Raw genomic sequence first — 17,625 nt, 5'->3', positions numbered from 1 at the left:
ACTCCTTGTTGTAAGGTGGAAGATATAAAAGTGTACTTACCTTGAGTAGTGAATTTTGTATATTGGGCACATGTTTAATCCATACCCAGGTCCCCAGTGCGGCGTTTTCTGGATCAGTCGGGGATAAACAATTATGTCAGATGGTATTATGACTTGGAAAATATCACCTACGTTGGTTTTGAGCCGTCAGCTGATAGAAATGTTTAATTCTTCATCGATGGCGGTAAAATCTTACTTGTTGCGGCACAAAAAAGATGAAAATATCGAACAGAATATTTGGTATGTAGTCTCTCCCACACACCCCCACCCAGAAAATGTGGCTTTTGTTGTCCTTTTTAGGATATATTGTTGTTGCAGCTCAACCGCATTCACTTAAATGGGAATGAGCTGCAATACCAGTCGCGCCCCATGGACATGAGTGGCGCTGTTTCTGGTGGAGAAGGAAAGAAAACAGACTTTTTTTTCTCTAATCCTGACTCGCTCCATTAGAAGCAGGTTGAACTGTGCATTGATGGGGTTTGCCCTGAGTGTTGCCACCCTACTTTTATAGGTAAAAAGTAGCACGTAGTGGTGATATTCCTATTTGCCATTGATGATACCCTGGTTCCCTGAAAATAAGACAGTCTTTTATTAATTTTTGCTCCAAAAGATTTAACTTTTTTTTTTTTTATGTTCAAAGAGTATTTTTATTAGAGACTTTGCAGCATGCATACTATAGCAATATCTACTCCGTAACAAACCGGGGGACAATATGTATATAGCTTCAAGGCTCATGGAGGGGTACCGTGATCTAGTAACCTTCTCTTCCGATCCTGTTTTGTGCAGTAAGAGTCTCTTGGCATAGTCAATATTGCCCTCGAGGAGGGTCTGCTTCAGAACTCCAGCAATTCTTCTTTGTAACTTGTGAAAATCCAACAATGGTACAATAAACACGTCTTAGAGTCCGATAACCGATGTTTACCCCGCCCCCGAGTATCAACCCTGGGGCGCAGTGCCCTCCGGGACCGTCAACAAGCTTTAAAGAAAATGCGAATAACTGATCATAAAGGAGAAGAGAAAATAAAGGGGGATGAAAAGAGAGTTAGGGAAAAAAGGGAAGGTAGTAGAGAGAGAATAAGAAAGTAGATTTGTAAAGAGAGCCTCATGCAGCGGTGCGCCCAGCTATCCCAGGACCTCTTAGCGAGCAGGTAGGTCCCCCCCCTCAGCAGCCACCTATCAAAATCTGCCGACTTGCGAAAGGTTAGCCACGATTCCCATGTCGCATGATAAGCTGAATATTTGTTGTCGTCGTCCGCTCTAAGTTCCTCCATGTGACCTATCTCATCAAGAGCTGTTACCCAGTTCAGCTTAGATGGAGGGACTTGCCATCTCCAGAGTCGGGGGAACGTGACCCTCATTGCTAGAATGAAGAATCAAAGGATTCCCTTCTTGTTGACCCCTATTGGCCCCAATAGAATTGACAGTAGAGCAATTTCCGGTGTGAGAGTTAGAGAGCCTCCAATCAGGGCATTATATAGTTCCTCTACTGCCTTCCAGAGAGGCATGATCTGTGGGCAGGACCACCAGATGTGTGTAAGTGTCCCAACTCCCGTCATGCATCTCCAACATAAGTCGGAAGCTCCTGGGTTACTTTTTTTTTTTTTTTTACATGTATAGCTACTTGGACACTATTTAAATTGACTTTCTTAACTGTAAATAGGGCTTATTTTTGGAGTAGGGCTTATGTTTCAAGCATCTGAAAAATCTTGAAAAATCATGCTAGGGCTTATTTTCGGGTTAGGTTTTATTTTCGGGAAACTGGGTAGTACCTGACTAAGAAATAGGAACTGATTTCGAGGCTCATGCCAATTGATCTGTAAGTATGACAAGTGCAAAGTCTCTAATGAAAATATATATTGATGTGAAAAACAGCAACTGGTATAGGTAAGGAGCAATTATGCGCAGAGTATGTAGACAAGAGCCTTTCCAAGTAGACTTTTCACATACTTCTCAATTTAGATATGGAAAGATACAGACAGTAGAAAATACCTAAAGCGTGAACCGTGTGATGACCATTACTCTCTGGTTTTGTGCTCATGCACTGCACCTCTGAGTGATTCCGCTTCTGTCTGAGGTGTGCAGTTGTTAAGCAACCAACCGCTCCTGTCTGCTGTCTTGTTTTGTTTGACCTCCTTCGCTGCTCTCCTTCTTGGTTGCGTCGGATTGCCAGGATTTCTGGCCCTAGAAGAGAACCTCAAACCAGACATCAAATTTATGGTTCAAAAGTTTTTTATTTTGTCTGTTATGCAGATATGAAAATTACAAAATTGTGGTGTCATTTTCATCAAACATTCTTACATTAACCTCAATTGTCTTCCTTTGTCTAGTTTTCTGTCTTATTCTTTGAAACAGACTTTTTTTTTTTTTTAAATATAAGTATGAACTCTGATGCTATCAACATTTATAGCTTATAACTTCTCAGATTAATTTCTGTTATCTCTAGCTTCAGTTACTGATTGGTTAAACTGAGAAAAAGAAAACTTAAACATATCTAATATAACAGCTTCTTATGAAGAAAGATTGAGGAAAGAAGGGGGGGAAGTAAAGAGGGCTGGAATGTTGAGAGTGGGGGGGGAGGCTTGGTCAGGGGCGAGAGGAGAGAAGAGGGGGGGGGGGGGGAAGTCATCTCGTCTCTTGATTTGAGGGTTACGTTTTCAGGGTCTGGTAGTATCCGAAGGGTCATTGGTTGTGTTTGTGTTGGGGAGTGACCCCCTTTCAAGCCATGGGCCTAAGTCTTGGGAGAAACGGAACTGATTCCATAGCGTCCAGGTGGCTTGGAAATTCTCTAGTTTCATCTCGTCTCTGGCACAAAGCTCCTCCATATATTTTATGTGATCTAACTCCTCCAACCACATTAGCCTGGAGGGGGGAGTTGATGACTTCCATTTTTTTGGGATTACCAGGCGCATTGCTTGAATGAAAAATCTCAATAGAGAACCTTTTGCTTGCTTCTGGGAGCCCGGGAACATTGAAAGCAATGCAATCTCAGGAGTCAGCTGTATTTGATTCCTACTAATTGCAGTGTAGAGGGAGTTGATCTCCCGCCAAAGAGGACAGATCAGTGGACAACCCCACCAGATGTGTGTGAGTGTTCCAGTTCCCGTCGTGCATCTCCAGCAGGTATCCGGATACTGGGGGAATATTCTCGCCAATCTCGCAGGTGTCTGGTACCAACGTGTTAAGATTTTATAGTTTAATTCTTGTAGTTTGCTGGACATGTTTATTTTGTGGGTTAATGTATAGGCCTTTGCCCATGACTCCTCTGAGGGTATGGTGTTCAGTTCCCCCTCCCACTCCCGCTCCAGCGCTCTGTTACAATGTCGTGTGTCTTCGGTTAGGAGCATCCGATATAGATTTGAGATTTTATGTTGATCTGTGGGGGTTGAGGTGCATAAATTCTCAAAGGGGGTAGTGGGCCACCTCAGCTCTTGCATATCCCCCAGTGAGCCAATATAGTGGCCCAGTTGTAGGTACTGAAACCACGCTCCGGGATGGGGCCGCCTCCCTCCCAGGATCTCGCTTAATGGTTTAAGGCCAGTGCTAGAAATCACGTCTCGTACCCTAGGGATTGTGTCTATGGTCGTGTCAGTCACCTCAAAGCCTCGCAAAAATGGGGGAGCTTCTGGGTTTCCTATCAAGGGTGTGAGTGGGCCCGGTCTATGGATCAGATCTGTCTTAGTCGCAGGGCCCATCCATGCTGTCACCATATCTTCAATGAATGGGGACAATCCCAGTCCTCTGTGTTTCCCCCTACCGGGTAGCCATATGATCCCTCTACCCTGGCCGAGTGTCATGTCTTGTTCCATTTCCACCCATATCTTCTGTGCTCTACCGTGGAGAAGATCAAGAATGCGCTTAGATAACGTCGCCCTATAGTACCAGACATCAAATTTAAAGGAATCCGATGCTGCTATACGCCGCCTAGTGTTGAAAAATTTTTTTTGCAGCTTTTGCTAATCGTTTGTTATAGTGATTTTCTCTTGATCTCATTTGCTGACGTTGATTGTAATTTGACTGTTCTTCCATTTAAGAATTTCCATCCAAATTTAGGGACCAAATGAAATTTATAATCCCCAAATTTAAATGCATAATAATCCCTTTAACGCCCCATGATGTACATGTACATCATGGGAAGGAAGAGGTTTATGTGGAATGCCATATATTTATGGCACGTAGATGATACAGGTTCATAAGCTGAGCCCGCTCCATCCACCGTGAGAACCAGCGGTAATGGCGAGGATCAGTGAGAGCACCAATCCCCGCTGTTAACCCATTACATAGTATGTAAGGCTGAAAAAAGACACTTGTCCATCCAGTTCAGCCTATTATCCTCCAATTTTGATCCAGATGAAGGCAGCCCCTGTGACATGGAGCCAATTTTCCTCATTTTAGGGATAAAGCTCTGTCCTTGCTTGTGTATCAGTCAACATGATGCAGGGGGGGGGGGGGGGGTGCGCCGGGCTCAATGGCTCATGCTTCCCATGGTTTGGGAAGCATGAACCCAGTAACTGGTTCCCTGTAAGCACTACAGACATGATTCGTAAATCCAATACCATAAGTAATGTGTTATTTGTGTTAGTAGTTTTCTACTATTGAAATTGCGGAGAGACTCCCTTTAAGCCTCTTGCACGCGACTACAGTAAGATGTCATTCAACCTCTAATTGGATAAGTAGGCTTTTTATCACACGACTATGGACGCCAACGAAAATCGTAAGTCATGTTAGTGAGCTATTCTACGCTAGAGATATGCGTTCAGTTGGGAGCCACCAATAGCATTCGGCCTCTTGACAACTTCTAGTCGTAGTTGCTAACAACCAATGGGAAAAGGAATCTCTGGAGACCATTACTGTTTTGGTGGTTACAGGATAAAGATTCTTCCTTCGAAAGGTAGAATTATTTCTTAACTTGTTCAATCCTACTTTTTAGTTACAAAATAAAGTTCTTCTTATCCATCCTAATGATTAGACTGAACCAACCAATGGAAACAAAGTAACATCTCAGTGTCTCAAATGAATAGCCAACCTTATAGAGATGTAACAAACATTAACTTAACGTTTAACGACAAATTAACTGCATTCTACTACAGTGCTGTAAATCAAGTTATCATGATGTGCCAGTCATGTTCTCGATCTCCACATCTGTAATACATTGACAGCCAGGTCTGCTAGAACAAGGAGCGGTTTTTATGGGTTCTCTACTCTGACTGGTAGGGTCCTACACGTCCCTAACAAGGGTTAAGGAAAGGGGTGGTTGTTGTGTGAGGCTACACATTGAAATCATTTGTTAGGTTGATTAACATGAACAGAACTGGATAAGTTGACTGTTTAAAGCTTAGGTCAGACACTAAGGGGTTGTCTGAGTTGTATGTTCTCAGTACAACCTATTTTCTATGCAGTAGTATAACAAATAGTGATATACTCACCCGTCCCCAATCCTGCTGTGTCCTACTTTGGTGCTTGGTCCTCCATGCTTGTGTATGTTTACAGGCTGCTGTCCCGCTCTGTTTACGGGACGTCATGGGCGCTGCAGCCAATGGAGTTCAGCGACCGTTTGCTGAGCTATATAGCGTTGGCTGCCGCGCTTGTGACGTTCGTCAACTGGCTGGGGCAGCCTGTAAACCTGACATTAGAGGGGAGACTCGGAGCAGTGCCGCAGGACACAGCAGTAGAGGCAAGTATATCACTATTTGTTATGCAGCTACATGGGGAATGGGTTGTATCAAGAACTTCCAACTTGGACAACCCCTTTAATATACAATACTATATAGGTCACGTTTATCTAAGACCGGTGCTTTACAGAGTGATCTTAGATAAAATAATATTGGAGTAAGAGGTCAAGCCTTGTGTGGCGCAGAGTGCTAAGGTAGAAATGCAGTCCCAAGCTCTCACTCGCGACCTGAAGGTTGCGAGTTCAGTCCTCACGTGGTTCAGGTAGCCGGCTCAAGGTTCACTCCGCCTTCCATCCTTCCAAGGTCTATAAAATGAGTACCCAGCTGGAGTACTAAATTGCCTGAAAGCGCTGCGGAATAAGTTGATGCTATGCAAATAACAAGAAGTGCCAAATGTTATAAGAGGCGCTTGGTGGGCCTGCTATGTGCCACTTACTACGGTAAAATCTGCAGCTGATAAAGCAATGCCCTGAATTTGTGATATAATTTATGCCAGGCTCACTCCCTCCCACCGTCTGGTGAGGCCGGTGCACAATGGAGAAAATACGCAAATAATTGCTTAAGTGCAACGTGTGCAAGACTTTTTTTCGGCTTTTTAATTCCAGAATTTTAACAAAGTCTTTTACAAATCCCCCTTTCCCCCATAAGTAGCGAGCAAATTAGAAGTGGCAAGCATTTCCTTTTAATCCTTTTTATTTGTCTCTATTACAGTTGGCAACTGGCACCGGCCATCATTATCTCTTATATGTTCTACAGTTTCTGAGCAGATTCAAAAACCTCCCATAGACGGTGGCTGCCTTGGGAAAATCAATATATAAAGGAGCTTTTAGAGGTTTTTTTACTATAAGCAATCTAGAAGAAAGCGAGCACATTTTTATCCGTGGTCTCGAAATGATTCTGACTTTGGCAGCTCTGCGATGGTGCTTGATGTTTAAGTTAATGTTGGCCATTGCACTGGTCAAAATCATTCTGCCTCCTGCCTCCGAAATACATTTTGCAGGTGCTAAATGATCACAACCCTGTTCCTGGGTGTCCCATTTCATCCAGCAATTGTAAAGAGAAAAGGCCTTTTATTTGAAGGCAGATCTGTAATCGAGATATTTGAACTGACATTGGGGAACTAGACTGGTATTTATAGTTGAGATTCATCAGCGAACAAGCTTCAACATTGCATCTAATCACACTTTCTGGAAGCAATGTATTTCTTAAACGTAGCAAATGAAATACACTGCAACCTGTAGATCCTACGAGAGTGGAAGGAAAATGACCACTGCCAAAGGGAGTTCAGCTTTTCATCTGCGGCGACAAAACTTTACCATGGCATCCGTTTTCCTAAATCTTTTCTGTCTCGTATATCAATCCAAGAGGTAAAACGTGAATTGAAAGGGACACAATAATGTGAGTGCATTACTGGATATGTCCAACTTGTCTACCCTTCTTCCTCGCCCCCCTGCCATAGAGTCTATGGATAAATAGTTCTCTATAGTACCTACTCCTCAGAGTACCAAAAGTACCCATTTACTGTCTGCTCTTTGCACTTATTACCATAAATTGCCAAGATAGTCTATATTCAAGTGCCATGCTATGGCCACCTAGTCATATAGTACCTTGCCAAACAGTGGCCATAGTGCCATATTTTGCCCGTTTGAGTAAACCATGCTGAGTGATTCATGGCCATATATTTAGTCTGCATTAGTGGTTTTACACGGCCCAATGATCAGACAAGAATGGTCCTAGGAACCTTAATTTGCCCAATGGTGGGTCAATGTGAATGTACCACCCATTCTTTAATGAATGAGCAAATGCTCGTTCGTTGGGCAATTGCATCTTTCACACAGCACAAAAAAAAATCGCTGGCAGCACATCTTCCTGTGTGAACGACTGTTTGTCCACCAGAGTCTGTATCTGTCTATGTAAAAGCCATGTAGGCCACAGAGGATCTCATTGAAAAGCACTCGTCATCGGGACCGTGTCTATAAATGTAAAAAGAATCCTTACGGGCAAATAGCTGTATTTGTGATCTTTGACTGGTGGACCAATCGTTGATCTCACAATTTGTACTGGTTTCTGCCAGAGTCCATGAGAAAAGAAAACTATGCGGTGTATCATGGAGAATTCCTCACAGAAGTGCACTACACTATCCTACCAAAAACAATTATAATTGGACACCTGAGCAAGAATCAAAAGTAATATTTATTTACCGGTGTTAATACTTAGTGGGGCTCCTTTGGCACTAATCAAATTGGTTACTCTCTGTGGCATACGTTCCGCTGTCTGATACACATCAGCTGGTGTTTCCCTCAATTCATACTGCAAACATCTAGTGCGTTCTCTTGAGGATGATGTATTGGCCCATCTACAATGGTGCAAGGAACTTCATCGTTGGCCAGTTGAGCAGTGGAAGAACGTTCTATGAAGTTACAAAGTGCGCTACTCCATTTTCAGATCAGATGGATGCACCTGGGGAATGCCTTTTGCCTGAGTGTGTTGTGCCAACAGTTAGGTACGCCGGAGGTTCTGTTATGGTCTGGAGATGTATTATGTGGCATGGTCTCTGTCTGTTAGTTGTAGTGACAAGAATCATGAACATGGAGGTGTACTTTACATACTAGACCATAATATGCTGCCGACAATATGGCAATACCCTGGGAATGGTCAGCAATACTTCCAACAAGAAAACGTGACTTGTCACAAATCCAGCACTGCTTTCATCGGTTTGAGGATATGGATGTTCCATGATTGAAGCCCCAACCTGAACCTTAATTAACATTTTGGGATGAACTGGAACATCAGATCAGGAAATATGAACAGTGTTTATTTTCAGAAGTTTGCAGGATGAATTGAGGGAAATATCAGCTGAAGTGTATCAGATGTTAGTAGAAAGTATCCAATGTCATTAGGGCCAGAGGAGGCCCCTCTAATTATTAACATATGAAAATAAAGACAACTTTTAATTCTTGCTCAGCTGTTCAATTACTTTGGTAGGATAGTCTACATGGGTATGTCTGTGTCTGTTCTCCAGATTACATCTATATGCTCACACACTTCCTGGGGTCCCATACTGGAATTCATTTTAGAACTGAGTAATTTCTAGGTCAGCTAGACCATCATTTTGGTGGCCATGTCAAGTCATTTGGTTTACGAGACATCAGAACACGATCGGTGTCCACTCATAACCGGTTTTCATTTGCGCATACTTATTAAACATTCTGTTCAACGCCTTAGAAAAAGCTGGCTGCTCCCACTATCTACTATGTTGCAGTAGACCTCATATCATATACTACTGCAATTCTAGGTATACAGTATAAATGGGAACCAATATTCCACATCAGCCCATATGAATCAGTCATTTGACAAACGAAAATTGGAATAACATTGAAAGGTGTCTCCAAATTGCCGGCTATTTATTCTTTAAATCAATATGAAATGACTTTCAAATCGGCTGATATTTTGTTTTAGATAAGAATATTGAGTCCAGGCTGTTTTGTGTCAAGGTTCACATATCTAGCCTTCAGGGACGCAGATAAGACTTTTTTCCTTGCAGTAAAATGTTTGTAAAGTGTTGGAAGATTTGTTTGTTTTTTTCGGTGCTTCGAGGTGTAGACCAGAGTGCGAATGTGAGAGAGGTCATTAATCATAGGATGACTGAGTGACTACATCTCCAGTCCATTCATGGTGAACCACAGTAAATAGAAGAGCTGAGTAACTGATCTGGAATCTTACAAAATGGATATTAATACCGAGAGTAGCGTTAAAATATCACAGAGTGCACTTGTGTTCATAAATTTGTAGCCATTGCGCAACTTGATCTACACGAGGGCTTCAATGTTTGAATGAAGAATTGTGTTATGTGGCGCTATTGTGCTAACGATACGCATCGTTGTGGGAACTGCAACAGGTTGAATGTCAAATGTATCAAACTTTACAGGAGAGACCAAAAACATTCCCGTTTTGCCCACATCCTCTTGGGTGATTTTCTATAGAAAGAGAGGTAATTTGACGGTTTCTCATTGGTCTGTTGACATAGGACATATTGCAGTTGGTGTCATTCACTAGATTGGCCACCAGGGTGCAATGAACCAAAATTTGATTTTTTTAAAAACATTTTTAACATGCCCATTTTTTCCTATACCACAACGATCTATTGTTTACATCTAACATCAGTGCATCGCAGTCTTTACCACACTGAAACACAATTAAACTGCACATGCCATTAGCAGGTGACATTATAGCAATTATATTTTTTTACTAATTAAAACCAGATAGCGAAACCTTTTATCTAATCTGTTTTTATTTTCTGTTTTTTATAGATTTTTTTTTTTCATTCAGTACACTATTGTGGGGGCAGCCATTTTTACAGCACAATGGACAGACAGGAAGCCATTGACCTCTGTGAAGAGTGTTGTGGGCATGCTCTGTGACCTTTGCAGAGGTCATTGTGCATGCTGAGGTATATAAGCTGTTACATCACCTATTGTGAATGGTGGTGTGTTATCTATATGTAGTTGTAGCCTTTCATTGTAATCCTCTCTGGGTTGATAATGAGATGAGTGCTGAAAAGTTTTCTCTAAGGTCTAAGGAACAGGAAGCTATTACTAGGCTTAGATCATGACATGAACATTTTAAAAAGAATCAAAATCTGAAATACATTTAACATATAAAAGTTTTATTTATATTAACCCCTTAATGACACGGCCCCTTTTTTCTTTTCCATTTTCGTTTTTTCCTCCGCCCATCAAAAAAATCGTAACTCCATTATTTATCCATCGACGTCGCTGTATGAGGGCTTGTTGTTTTTTGCGGGACGAGTTGTATTTTTCAATGGTGCTATTTAAAGTACCATATAATGTACTGAAAAACTTTTAAAAAAATTCTAAGTGGAGTAAAATGAAAAAAAAACCGACATTTCGCCATCTTTTAGTGCATCTTGTTTCTACGGCGCAGAAACGGCAACAAAAGCGACATGATAACTTTATTCTATGGGTCGGTACGATTACTACGATACCAAACTTGTATAGGTTTTTTCTTACTATACTACTTTTTTTTTTTTTTTCAAAGATATTTAATTTTTTTTTCAATTATTTTCTGCAGTTATTTTGTGCGCGCAATAACTTTTTTATTTTTCCGTCGACGTAGTTGAGCAAGGGCTCATTTTTTGAGGTATGTCCTGTAGTTTCAATTTGGAGTACATACGACTTTCTGATCGCTTTTTATTGTGTTTTTTCTGGGAGACCGTGTAACTAAAAAAGTGCATTTCTGGCGTTCTTTATTTTTCTTTCCGGACGACGTTCACAGTGTGGGAAAAATAATGCGATACTTTGATAGATCGGACTTTTACGGACGCGGCGATACCAAATACATATTTTTATTTTAGAATTTAGATTTTAATAGATATGGCAAAAGGGGGGTGATTTAAACTTTTATAACTTTTTTTTTAACAATTAAAAAAACTTTATTAATTTTTTTATTTTTATTTCTTTATTTTTTAACAACTTTACTTTGAAGTCCCTCTGGGGGACTTTAAGATGCGATGCTTTGATCGCTCCTGCAGTATGATGTAATGCTATAGCATTACATCATACTGCAATTTAACAGGCAGTCTATCAAGCCACCCCACGGGGATGGCTTGGTAGGTAGTCTGGTAAGGCAGCCCTAGGGCCTTTAATTAGGCCCCCGGCTGCCATGACACCTGCACGGCTCCCCCGATCTCACTCCTGAGGATAGATCCTCAATAGTATTTGCCTGAAATACCCCTTTAATGCATGGTAGGTGGCCACTCTTTATTAGAGGGAAAAGGCTTCATTCTGAAGATAGGTGGAAGCCACAGTTGGACCCCCAGTACTTTGTAAAATTGATGCATATCATAATAATGACATCACTTAAAGAGGTTTTCCAGTTTTAAACTACTAAGGGCCTAGCCTTAAGGTAATAAATTGGCAGGGGTTTGCTGCCCAGAAGCCCTGCCAATCAGCTGTGCGCCAGACCGGCGCACTTGTGTACCGAACTAATGTGTGCAGGAAGTAAACGGATTCATTCCTATTGCAGTGGACTGACTTGGTATAGGAATTTTGCCTGTAATACCAGGCCTGGCCACTATAGTAGGAACGGAGCTGTCTGCTTCCAGTAGAAAGTGCACTGTCCCAGCACCCAGCTCATCAGCGGGTATTCTTAATGGCAGGCCCCCGCCTTTTAATATTGTGGGAAAACCTTTTTGAGTACAAGTTTGGTTTACAGAACCAACTTTACACCCAATGTGAATTTTTTTTAGGATAACACATCTGCTGTACCCAGAGCACACAGCCTGGCATGACTAGGTTACCGTGACTGACCTTTGTGTGGTATAGCAGGCTCTAGGATGGTAGGCCTGATGTGCGGGAGTGAAAACTGTGATTTGTTTATGTACACAACACTCAAATAATCATTAATCAATCGTACAATATGTGTGATCTGTTACCGTGCAGATAGTCTTCTAGAGACATAATTCACGGCTGCCTACTCTCTCAGTTGTGAAATTAATATCGTCTTACTGTTTTTCTCATTAGTGACACAGCTGCCTTTCTGTATATTAAAATCTACTTTTATATTGTGTTTATCTTTCAGAGCAAATCATCTAGAAAAGGCTTTATTCGGACGCGATGGTGTATTACTGACTGGTACGTTTTGTGAGTCACTCGCACACAGACAATGTAGCACATTCAGTATATATGATTGAGAACCTATTTAAGTAGTACGTAATTCAAATCAATGTCCTTGTGGTTAAATGGTTCAGGGTGGAATCAAATATGTAAAGTTTTTAATGAAATCCCCTAGATCATGTGTTTCCGCTATTCGAATTTCAAGGAAGAGACTGATAATTGTCGCCATCCCTTATTTCGTTTTGATTGGAAAAATTTGTTCGAATTTAGAGCAATTTTGCTTGGAGTGATTAAAACCAGATCGGCACATTTTATGTGTCGGGGTTCTTTCACGCTGCACTTCTTCCGCCATGTGAGCATACGCTAAATATCTGACCAGGACAGAACCTAAAGAGGTTCTCGTCTTGCATATCCATCTCTATCCTGGTTTCTTTCCCTATACAGGAAAGACTGCAACCAGGATGAAATAGTGCTGGGATTCACAGAATATAGAGTGAAACCAGGCTTACTGGGAAAGCGGGGATCATAATAAGAGTAGAGCATACTGATCAAGTAATACACTGTTTCAGGTCGAACTTTGCTAAAAGTTAGGTTTGCCACAAACCCAAAATGATCTTACAATAAAGTTCTATCCTCTCTTTTATCGAGTTTGCCATCCCCACATCATCGGGCAGAGAGTTCCATAGTCTCACTGCTCTTACAGTAAAGAACCCCCTTCTACGTTGGTGTAGAAACCTTCTTTCCTGTAGATGTAGAGAGTGCCCCCTTGTTACAGTCACAGTCCTGGGTATAAACAGATTATGAGAGAGATCTCTGTATTGTCCCCTGATAAATTTATACAAGGTTATTAGATCGCCCCTCAGTCGTCTTTTTCTTTATTTTTTTTTCTAAACTAAACCCAATTTTGATAACTTCTTGGTATTGTAGTCCGCCCGTTCTATTTATGACTTTAGTTGCCCGCCTTTATACCCGCTCAAGCTCTGATATGTCTTCCTTGAGTAACTGTGCCTAAAACTGTCCTATTCCATGTCTGGTCTGACCAGTGACTTTTAAAGAGTATGCAGTGGTGACATGTATTTCCTCTGCCCAGGTGCAGAGCCGCACATTTATCAGTGTTAAACCTCATTTGCCACTTTTCAGTTCCCAACTTATCCAGATCCATTTACAACCGCATTCTGTCCTCTCTTGTGTTAATTACTTTACATAGTTTTGTATTGCCTGTAAATATTGATATTTTATTGTACAATCCTTCTACCGGGTCAATAATATAGTAAAAAGAATAAATCCAAGTTCTGCCCCCTGTGGTACCCTACTAGTAACGGTGACCCAATCAGAGTATGGACCATTTATAACCCCCCTCTGCTTTCTATCACTGCCCACTTACTCACCCTCTTACACACATTCTCACCAAGGCCAAGCATTCTCATATTATATATCAACCTTTCATGCAGCACAGTATCAAACGCTTTGGAAAAGTCCAGATACACAAGATCCAATGACTCTCCCCGATCCACTCTAGAACTTACCTCCTCATAGAAGCTGAGCAGGTTGGTCTGACAGGGAGCGATCCCTCATAAACCCATGCTGATATGGAGTTATACAGCTAATTTCCTTGAGGTCCTCCAGGGTAGCATCTCTTAGAAACCCTTCAAAATGCAAAAACCTATTTAGCTCCAAATTTATATAACTAATTATGGTTTCTATTATATGTGATGCCCGATCTGTGGCCTGACAAACCCTATTGAACTTATGGCTGGGTCTGTCATGTCTCCCGGAGAGGTTTTCAGCACCGTTTTTCCTAATTCGAAAGCTAGAATCTGCGATAAAGGTACCTAACAGCCCCAAGATGCCAGCGGCGGTTTTCACGCGGTGGTTTGCCACTACTGTATATTTCAGAGTACTCTGCAGGAACGTCTCCCAATGTATAATGCCACATGTCTATAGGATAGGATTAGCCAGACATATGTTGCAGTACTGTCCTTTTTGATGTTTGTTTCGCTGTTATACCTTTCATGCAGTTGTAATGGAAACAAAGTATTCCATTCAGTAGAACTTTCAATGGAAGTCCTACATCAAGCAATACTCCCAACGTATACATTTAATAGAAAGCTATAACGTGATGTGAACAGACTTTGCAAAAGTAAAGTCAAACTTAATCTAATCGTTTTTCTGCAGTGCCTTTGACTTAGTGAACATTCACCTTTTCCATGACGCTTCCAATTTAATTGCATGGGAATCCAGCCCGTCCAGCTACTCAGGAATACGGCAGAAGGCTCTAAGTTATGTTTTAAATAGGTAAGTGAATTGTTCCTAGTATCTATATTCAGTTTACAGATTTTGCAGAGGCTATGACACTGAGGATACATGTTCTGTTTAACTTGCCATAAACATTTGGATGGTATGGTGCAGATAAAATGATGATGCTTTCCTCCTAATAAGTCACTGAGGATTTCTGTGACCCTACAAAAGCACAAGCACTACCGCCCTACCCGTGCCCTCCACTCTGCTAATGTCCTTAGACTAAATTGTTCTCTAATCCAGACACCTCACACTTTCCTCCAAGATTTCTCCAGCGCTGCACCACCTTTTTGGAATGCGCTACTCCCAGTTAATTCTGAACTCGCACAGCTTTAAGTGAGCCCTAAATACTGACCCATAGAATAAAGTTATCAGGTCATTATTGTTGCAGTATGTACGCCGTAGAAACAAGATGCACCCAAAAATGGCAGAATTCCGGGGGTTTTTTCCATTTCACTTCACTTAAACGTTTTTAAGTACATTATATGGTACCACTGAAAAATACAACTCGTTCTGAAAAAAAAAAAACAAGCCCTGAGACATCTACGTTGATGGATAAATAAGAGTTATGATTTTTTAAAAGGGGGTAGGAAAACCGAAAATGAAAGGGGAAAAAAAAGGACTGTGTCCTTAAGGGGTTAAAGGGGTTGTCCCGCGGCAGCAAGTGGGTCTATACACTTCTGCATGGCCATAATAATGCACTTTGTAATGTACATTGTGCATTAATTATGAGCCATACAGAAGTTATAAAAAGTTTTATGCTTACCTGCTCCGTTGCTGGCGTCCTCGTCTCCATGGTGCCGACTAATTTTCGCCCTCCGATGGCCAAACTGGCCGCGCTTGCGCAGTCCGGGTCTTCTTCTTTTCTGAATGGGGCTCCGTGTAGCTCCGTGTAGCTCCGCCCCGTCACGTGCCGATTCCAGCCAATCAGGAGGCTGGAATCGGCAATGGACCGCACAGAAGCCCTGCGGTCCATGGAGACAGAGGATCCCGGCGGCCATCTTCAGCAGGTAAGTATGAAGACGCCGGACCGCCGGGATTCAGGTAAGCGCTGTGCGGGTGGTTTTTTTAACCCCTGCATCGGGGTTGTCTCGCGCCGAACGGGGGGGGGGGGGGTTTAAAAAAAAAAAAACCCCGTTTCGGCGCGGGACAACCCCTTTAATATCCTGTATTACAATAATAACTTTTTTCATTTATTTTTTTTGTTTCCACAGAGCAGGACATGAGCTTGTGATTGTTTGATTGCTTATGGCTGGCTGCACATGAATGGGTCGGATTCCGCATAAGGGAGCCCGCAGCGGAATCCGACCTGGTGTCCAGCTGGCATCCACGCGTACCTGGCTTTTCTTCTTCTTTTCTGTACTTTGGATGGTCTGCACGGCAAGCTGTCGGGCATGCGCAGTACAGATTTTTTTTTTTCTCCCAAAAACTCCTGCTCTTTTCTTGCTAGGCGATAACGCGGAATCCGCAACCTTTCCATAATGTTGATTGCCGAAGGGTTGCGGGTCGGACGGCTGCCACTTTAATGGAAGCTGTCCGCACGGAATCCGTTTAAAAATTCCTTTCCCTTGTGCAGGAAAAAGCGTTTTTCAATAGCATGTTATGGGCAGTATTTGCTGTAGAATCCGGAGGCGGGCGCCTGCTCCGGCTTCTGCTATGCAAATATGTTCATGTGCAGTCAGCCTGTGCCATGTACTGCAATTCTTCAGTATGGCAGTATCTGGTGATCCTACCAGCATTCTTGGCCATGGGCACATCTTAATAGGCAGAACCATACAGGCAGCCTAGGGGTGCCTTCAGTACGCCCTGGACTGACATGACAACCAAATGGCATATGTCAATCTCCTTGTGCAAAAGGGAGGGGGGCAGTTAGAGACATGCCGCTGTTAGAATAGACTTAATCTTTTAATGGGTTAACAGCCGTGATCGGAATTAACGCTGATCATGGCTGTTGTAGGCAGGAGTCAGCAATCAAAGACAGCGGTATCTGTCATGCATGGAGCTCGGCTCCCGGGTTTGCTGCATACAAACCCTTTTGCTGGAGGGTGTACATTATGCGCCCTTTAGCATCAAGGAGTTAATGTATTAGTCCATGGATTCTGTTCATTTCTATAGGATACTTTTTTTTCTTCTTTGAGGTTAATAGGAGATGGTCGCAACCCGATTTTAGTATGTTAACTGTTTTTCTATCCGTCCAGTTGAGTTGTAGTCTGCAGAGACTTTACAGCTCAGGGTCTCTGTATCTCAGGAAACATTCCTTAATGACATGGAAACTTGGGTATAACTTTCAACCAAGGTTCATATTGGCTCAGAGTGATCCGAGGACCATAGTCTTAGAATCCTTTTGTAGGTCATTTTTCTTTAGTGGGACAAATACAGGGGTCAGTGAGTGGTGTCCATAACTGTGCTCGTTCAACTGACTAATCCATTTTAAAGAGATCCTTAAAGCTCTTCCCATCTCTGGACAATATGATGGAATACTAATTATTTAGGCAAGTATACCATAAATTAAACTATCTGTGCCTCAGCGTCAAGAACAATGAGAGAAACAAATGTCTTTTCCCACTCTGGCATTTCTTTGTCATTATCTGTACTATGTTATACATAGGGGCAGAGACAATGGCTCCTTCTCCCATTCACATCATGCATGCCTCTCTGACACTGGGACCTTTTCATACTATTTGTTTTTAACAAAGGTTGCCTGTAGGACACATTCACTTTTTCTTGTGTCTTTGCTTCCTGTTTAATAGAAATTGGTGCTTGAGTGTGATGTCACACATGGAGGAGGTACTAGAAAAAGTTTAAAAAATGTCCTTTTATCATTTCTCAATGCAAACTTGAATTCAGGTAAACTCATTCTTTCGGGTATCTACAGTTGTTTCCATTTTGAATGGCAATTCTTAACTTTACAAAATAATTTCTATTATTTGTTTGGGTTCGTCAAAGGAATTCCATAAATTTCCAACAAGGTTAGACCCGCTCAT

At 41.9% G+C, this 17,625-nt stretch overlaps 1 protein-coding gene across 4 annotated transcripts in view; it reads left to right on the top strand.

Annotated features, from left to right (window-relative positions):
• INPP5A (inositol polyphosphate-5-phosphatase A) overlaps positions 1-17,625 on the top strand; it is a 401,166-nt gene that overhangs the window by 242,977 nt on the left and 140,564 nt on the right. For all 4 annotated transcript variants that reach the window (XM_066601181.1, XM_066601184.1, XM_066601183.1 and 1 more), the window contains exons 7-8: positions 12,309-12,361; positions 14,519-14,638. In XM_066601181.1, the coding sequence (XP_066457278.1) occupies positions 12,309-12,361; positions 14,519-14,638 (173 nt within the window). The remainder of the gene's footprint in view (positions 1-12,308; positions 12,362-14,518; positions 14,639-17,625) is intronic.

The sequence above is a fragment of the Eleutherodactylus coqui genome, chromosome 4 (genome assembly GCF_035609145.1).
Source record: "Eleutherodactylus coqui strain aEleCoq1 chromosome 4, aEleCoq1.hap1, whole genome shotgun sequence".
NCBI lineage: Eukaryota > Metazoa > Chordata > Amphibia > Anura > Eleutherodactylidae > Eleutherodactylus > Eleutherodactylus coqui.
Note: the sequence above shows the minus strand (reverse complement) of the source record. Positions and strands in the feature narration are given on the sequence as shown.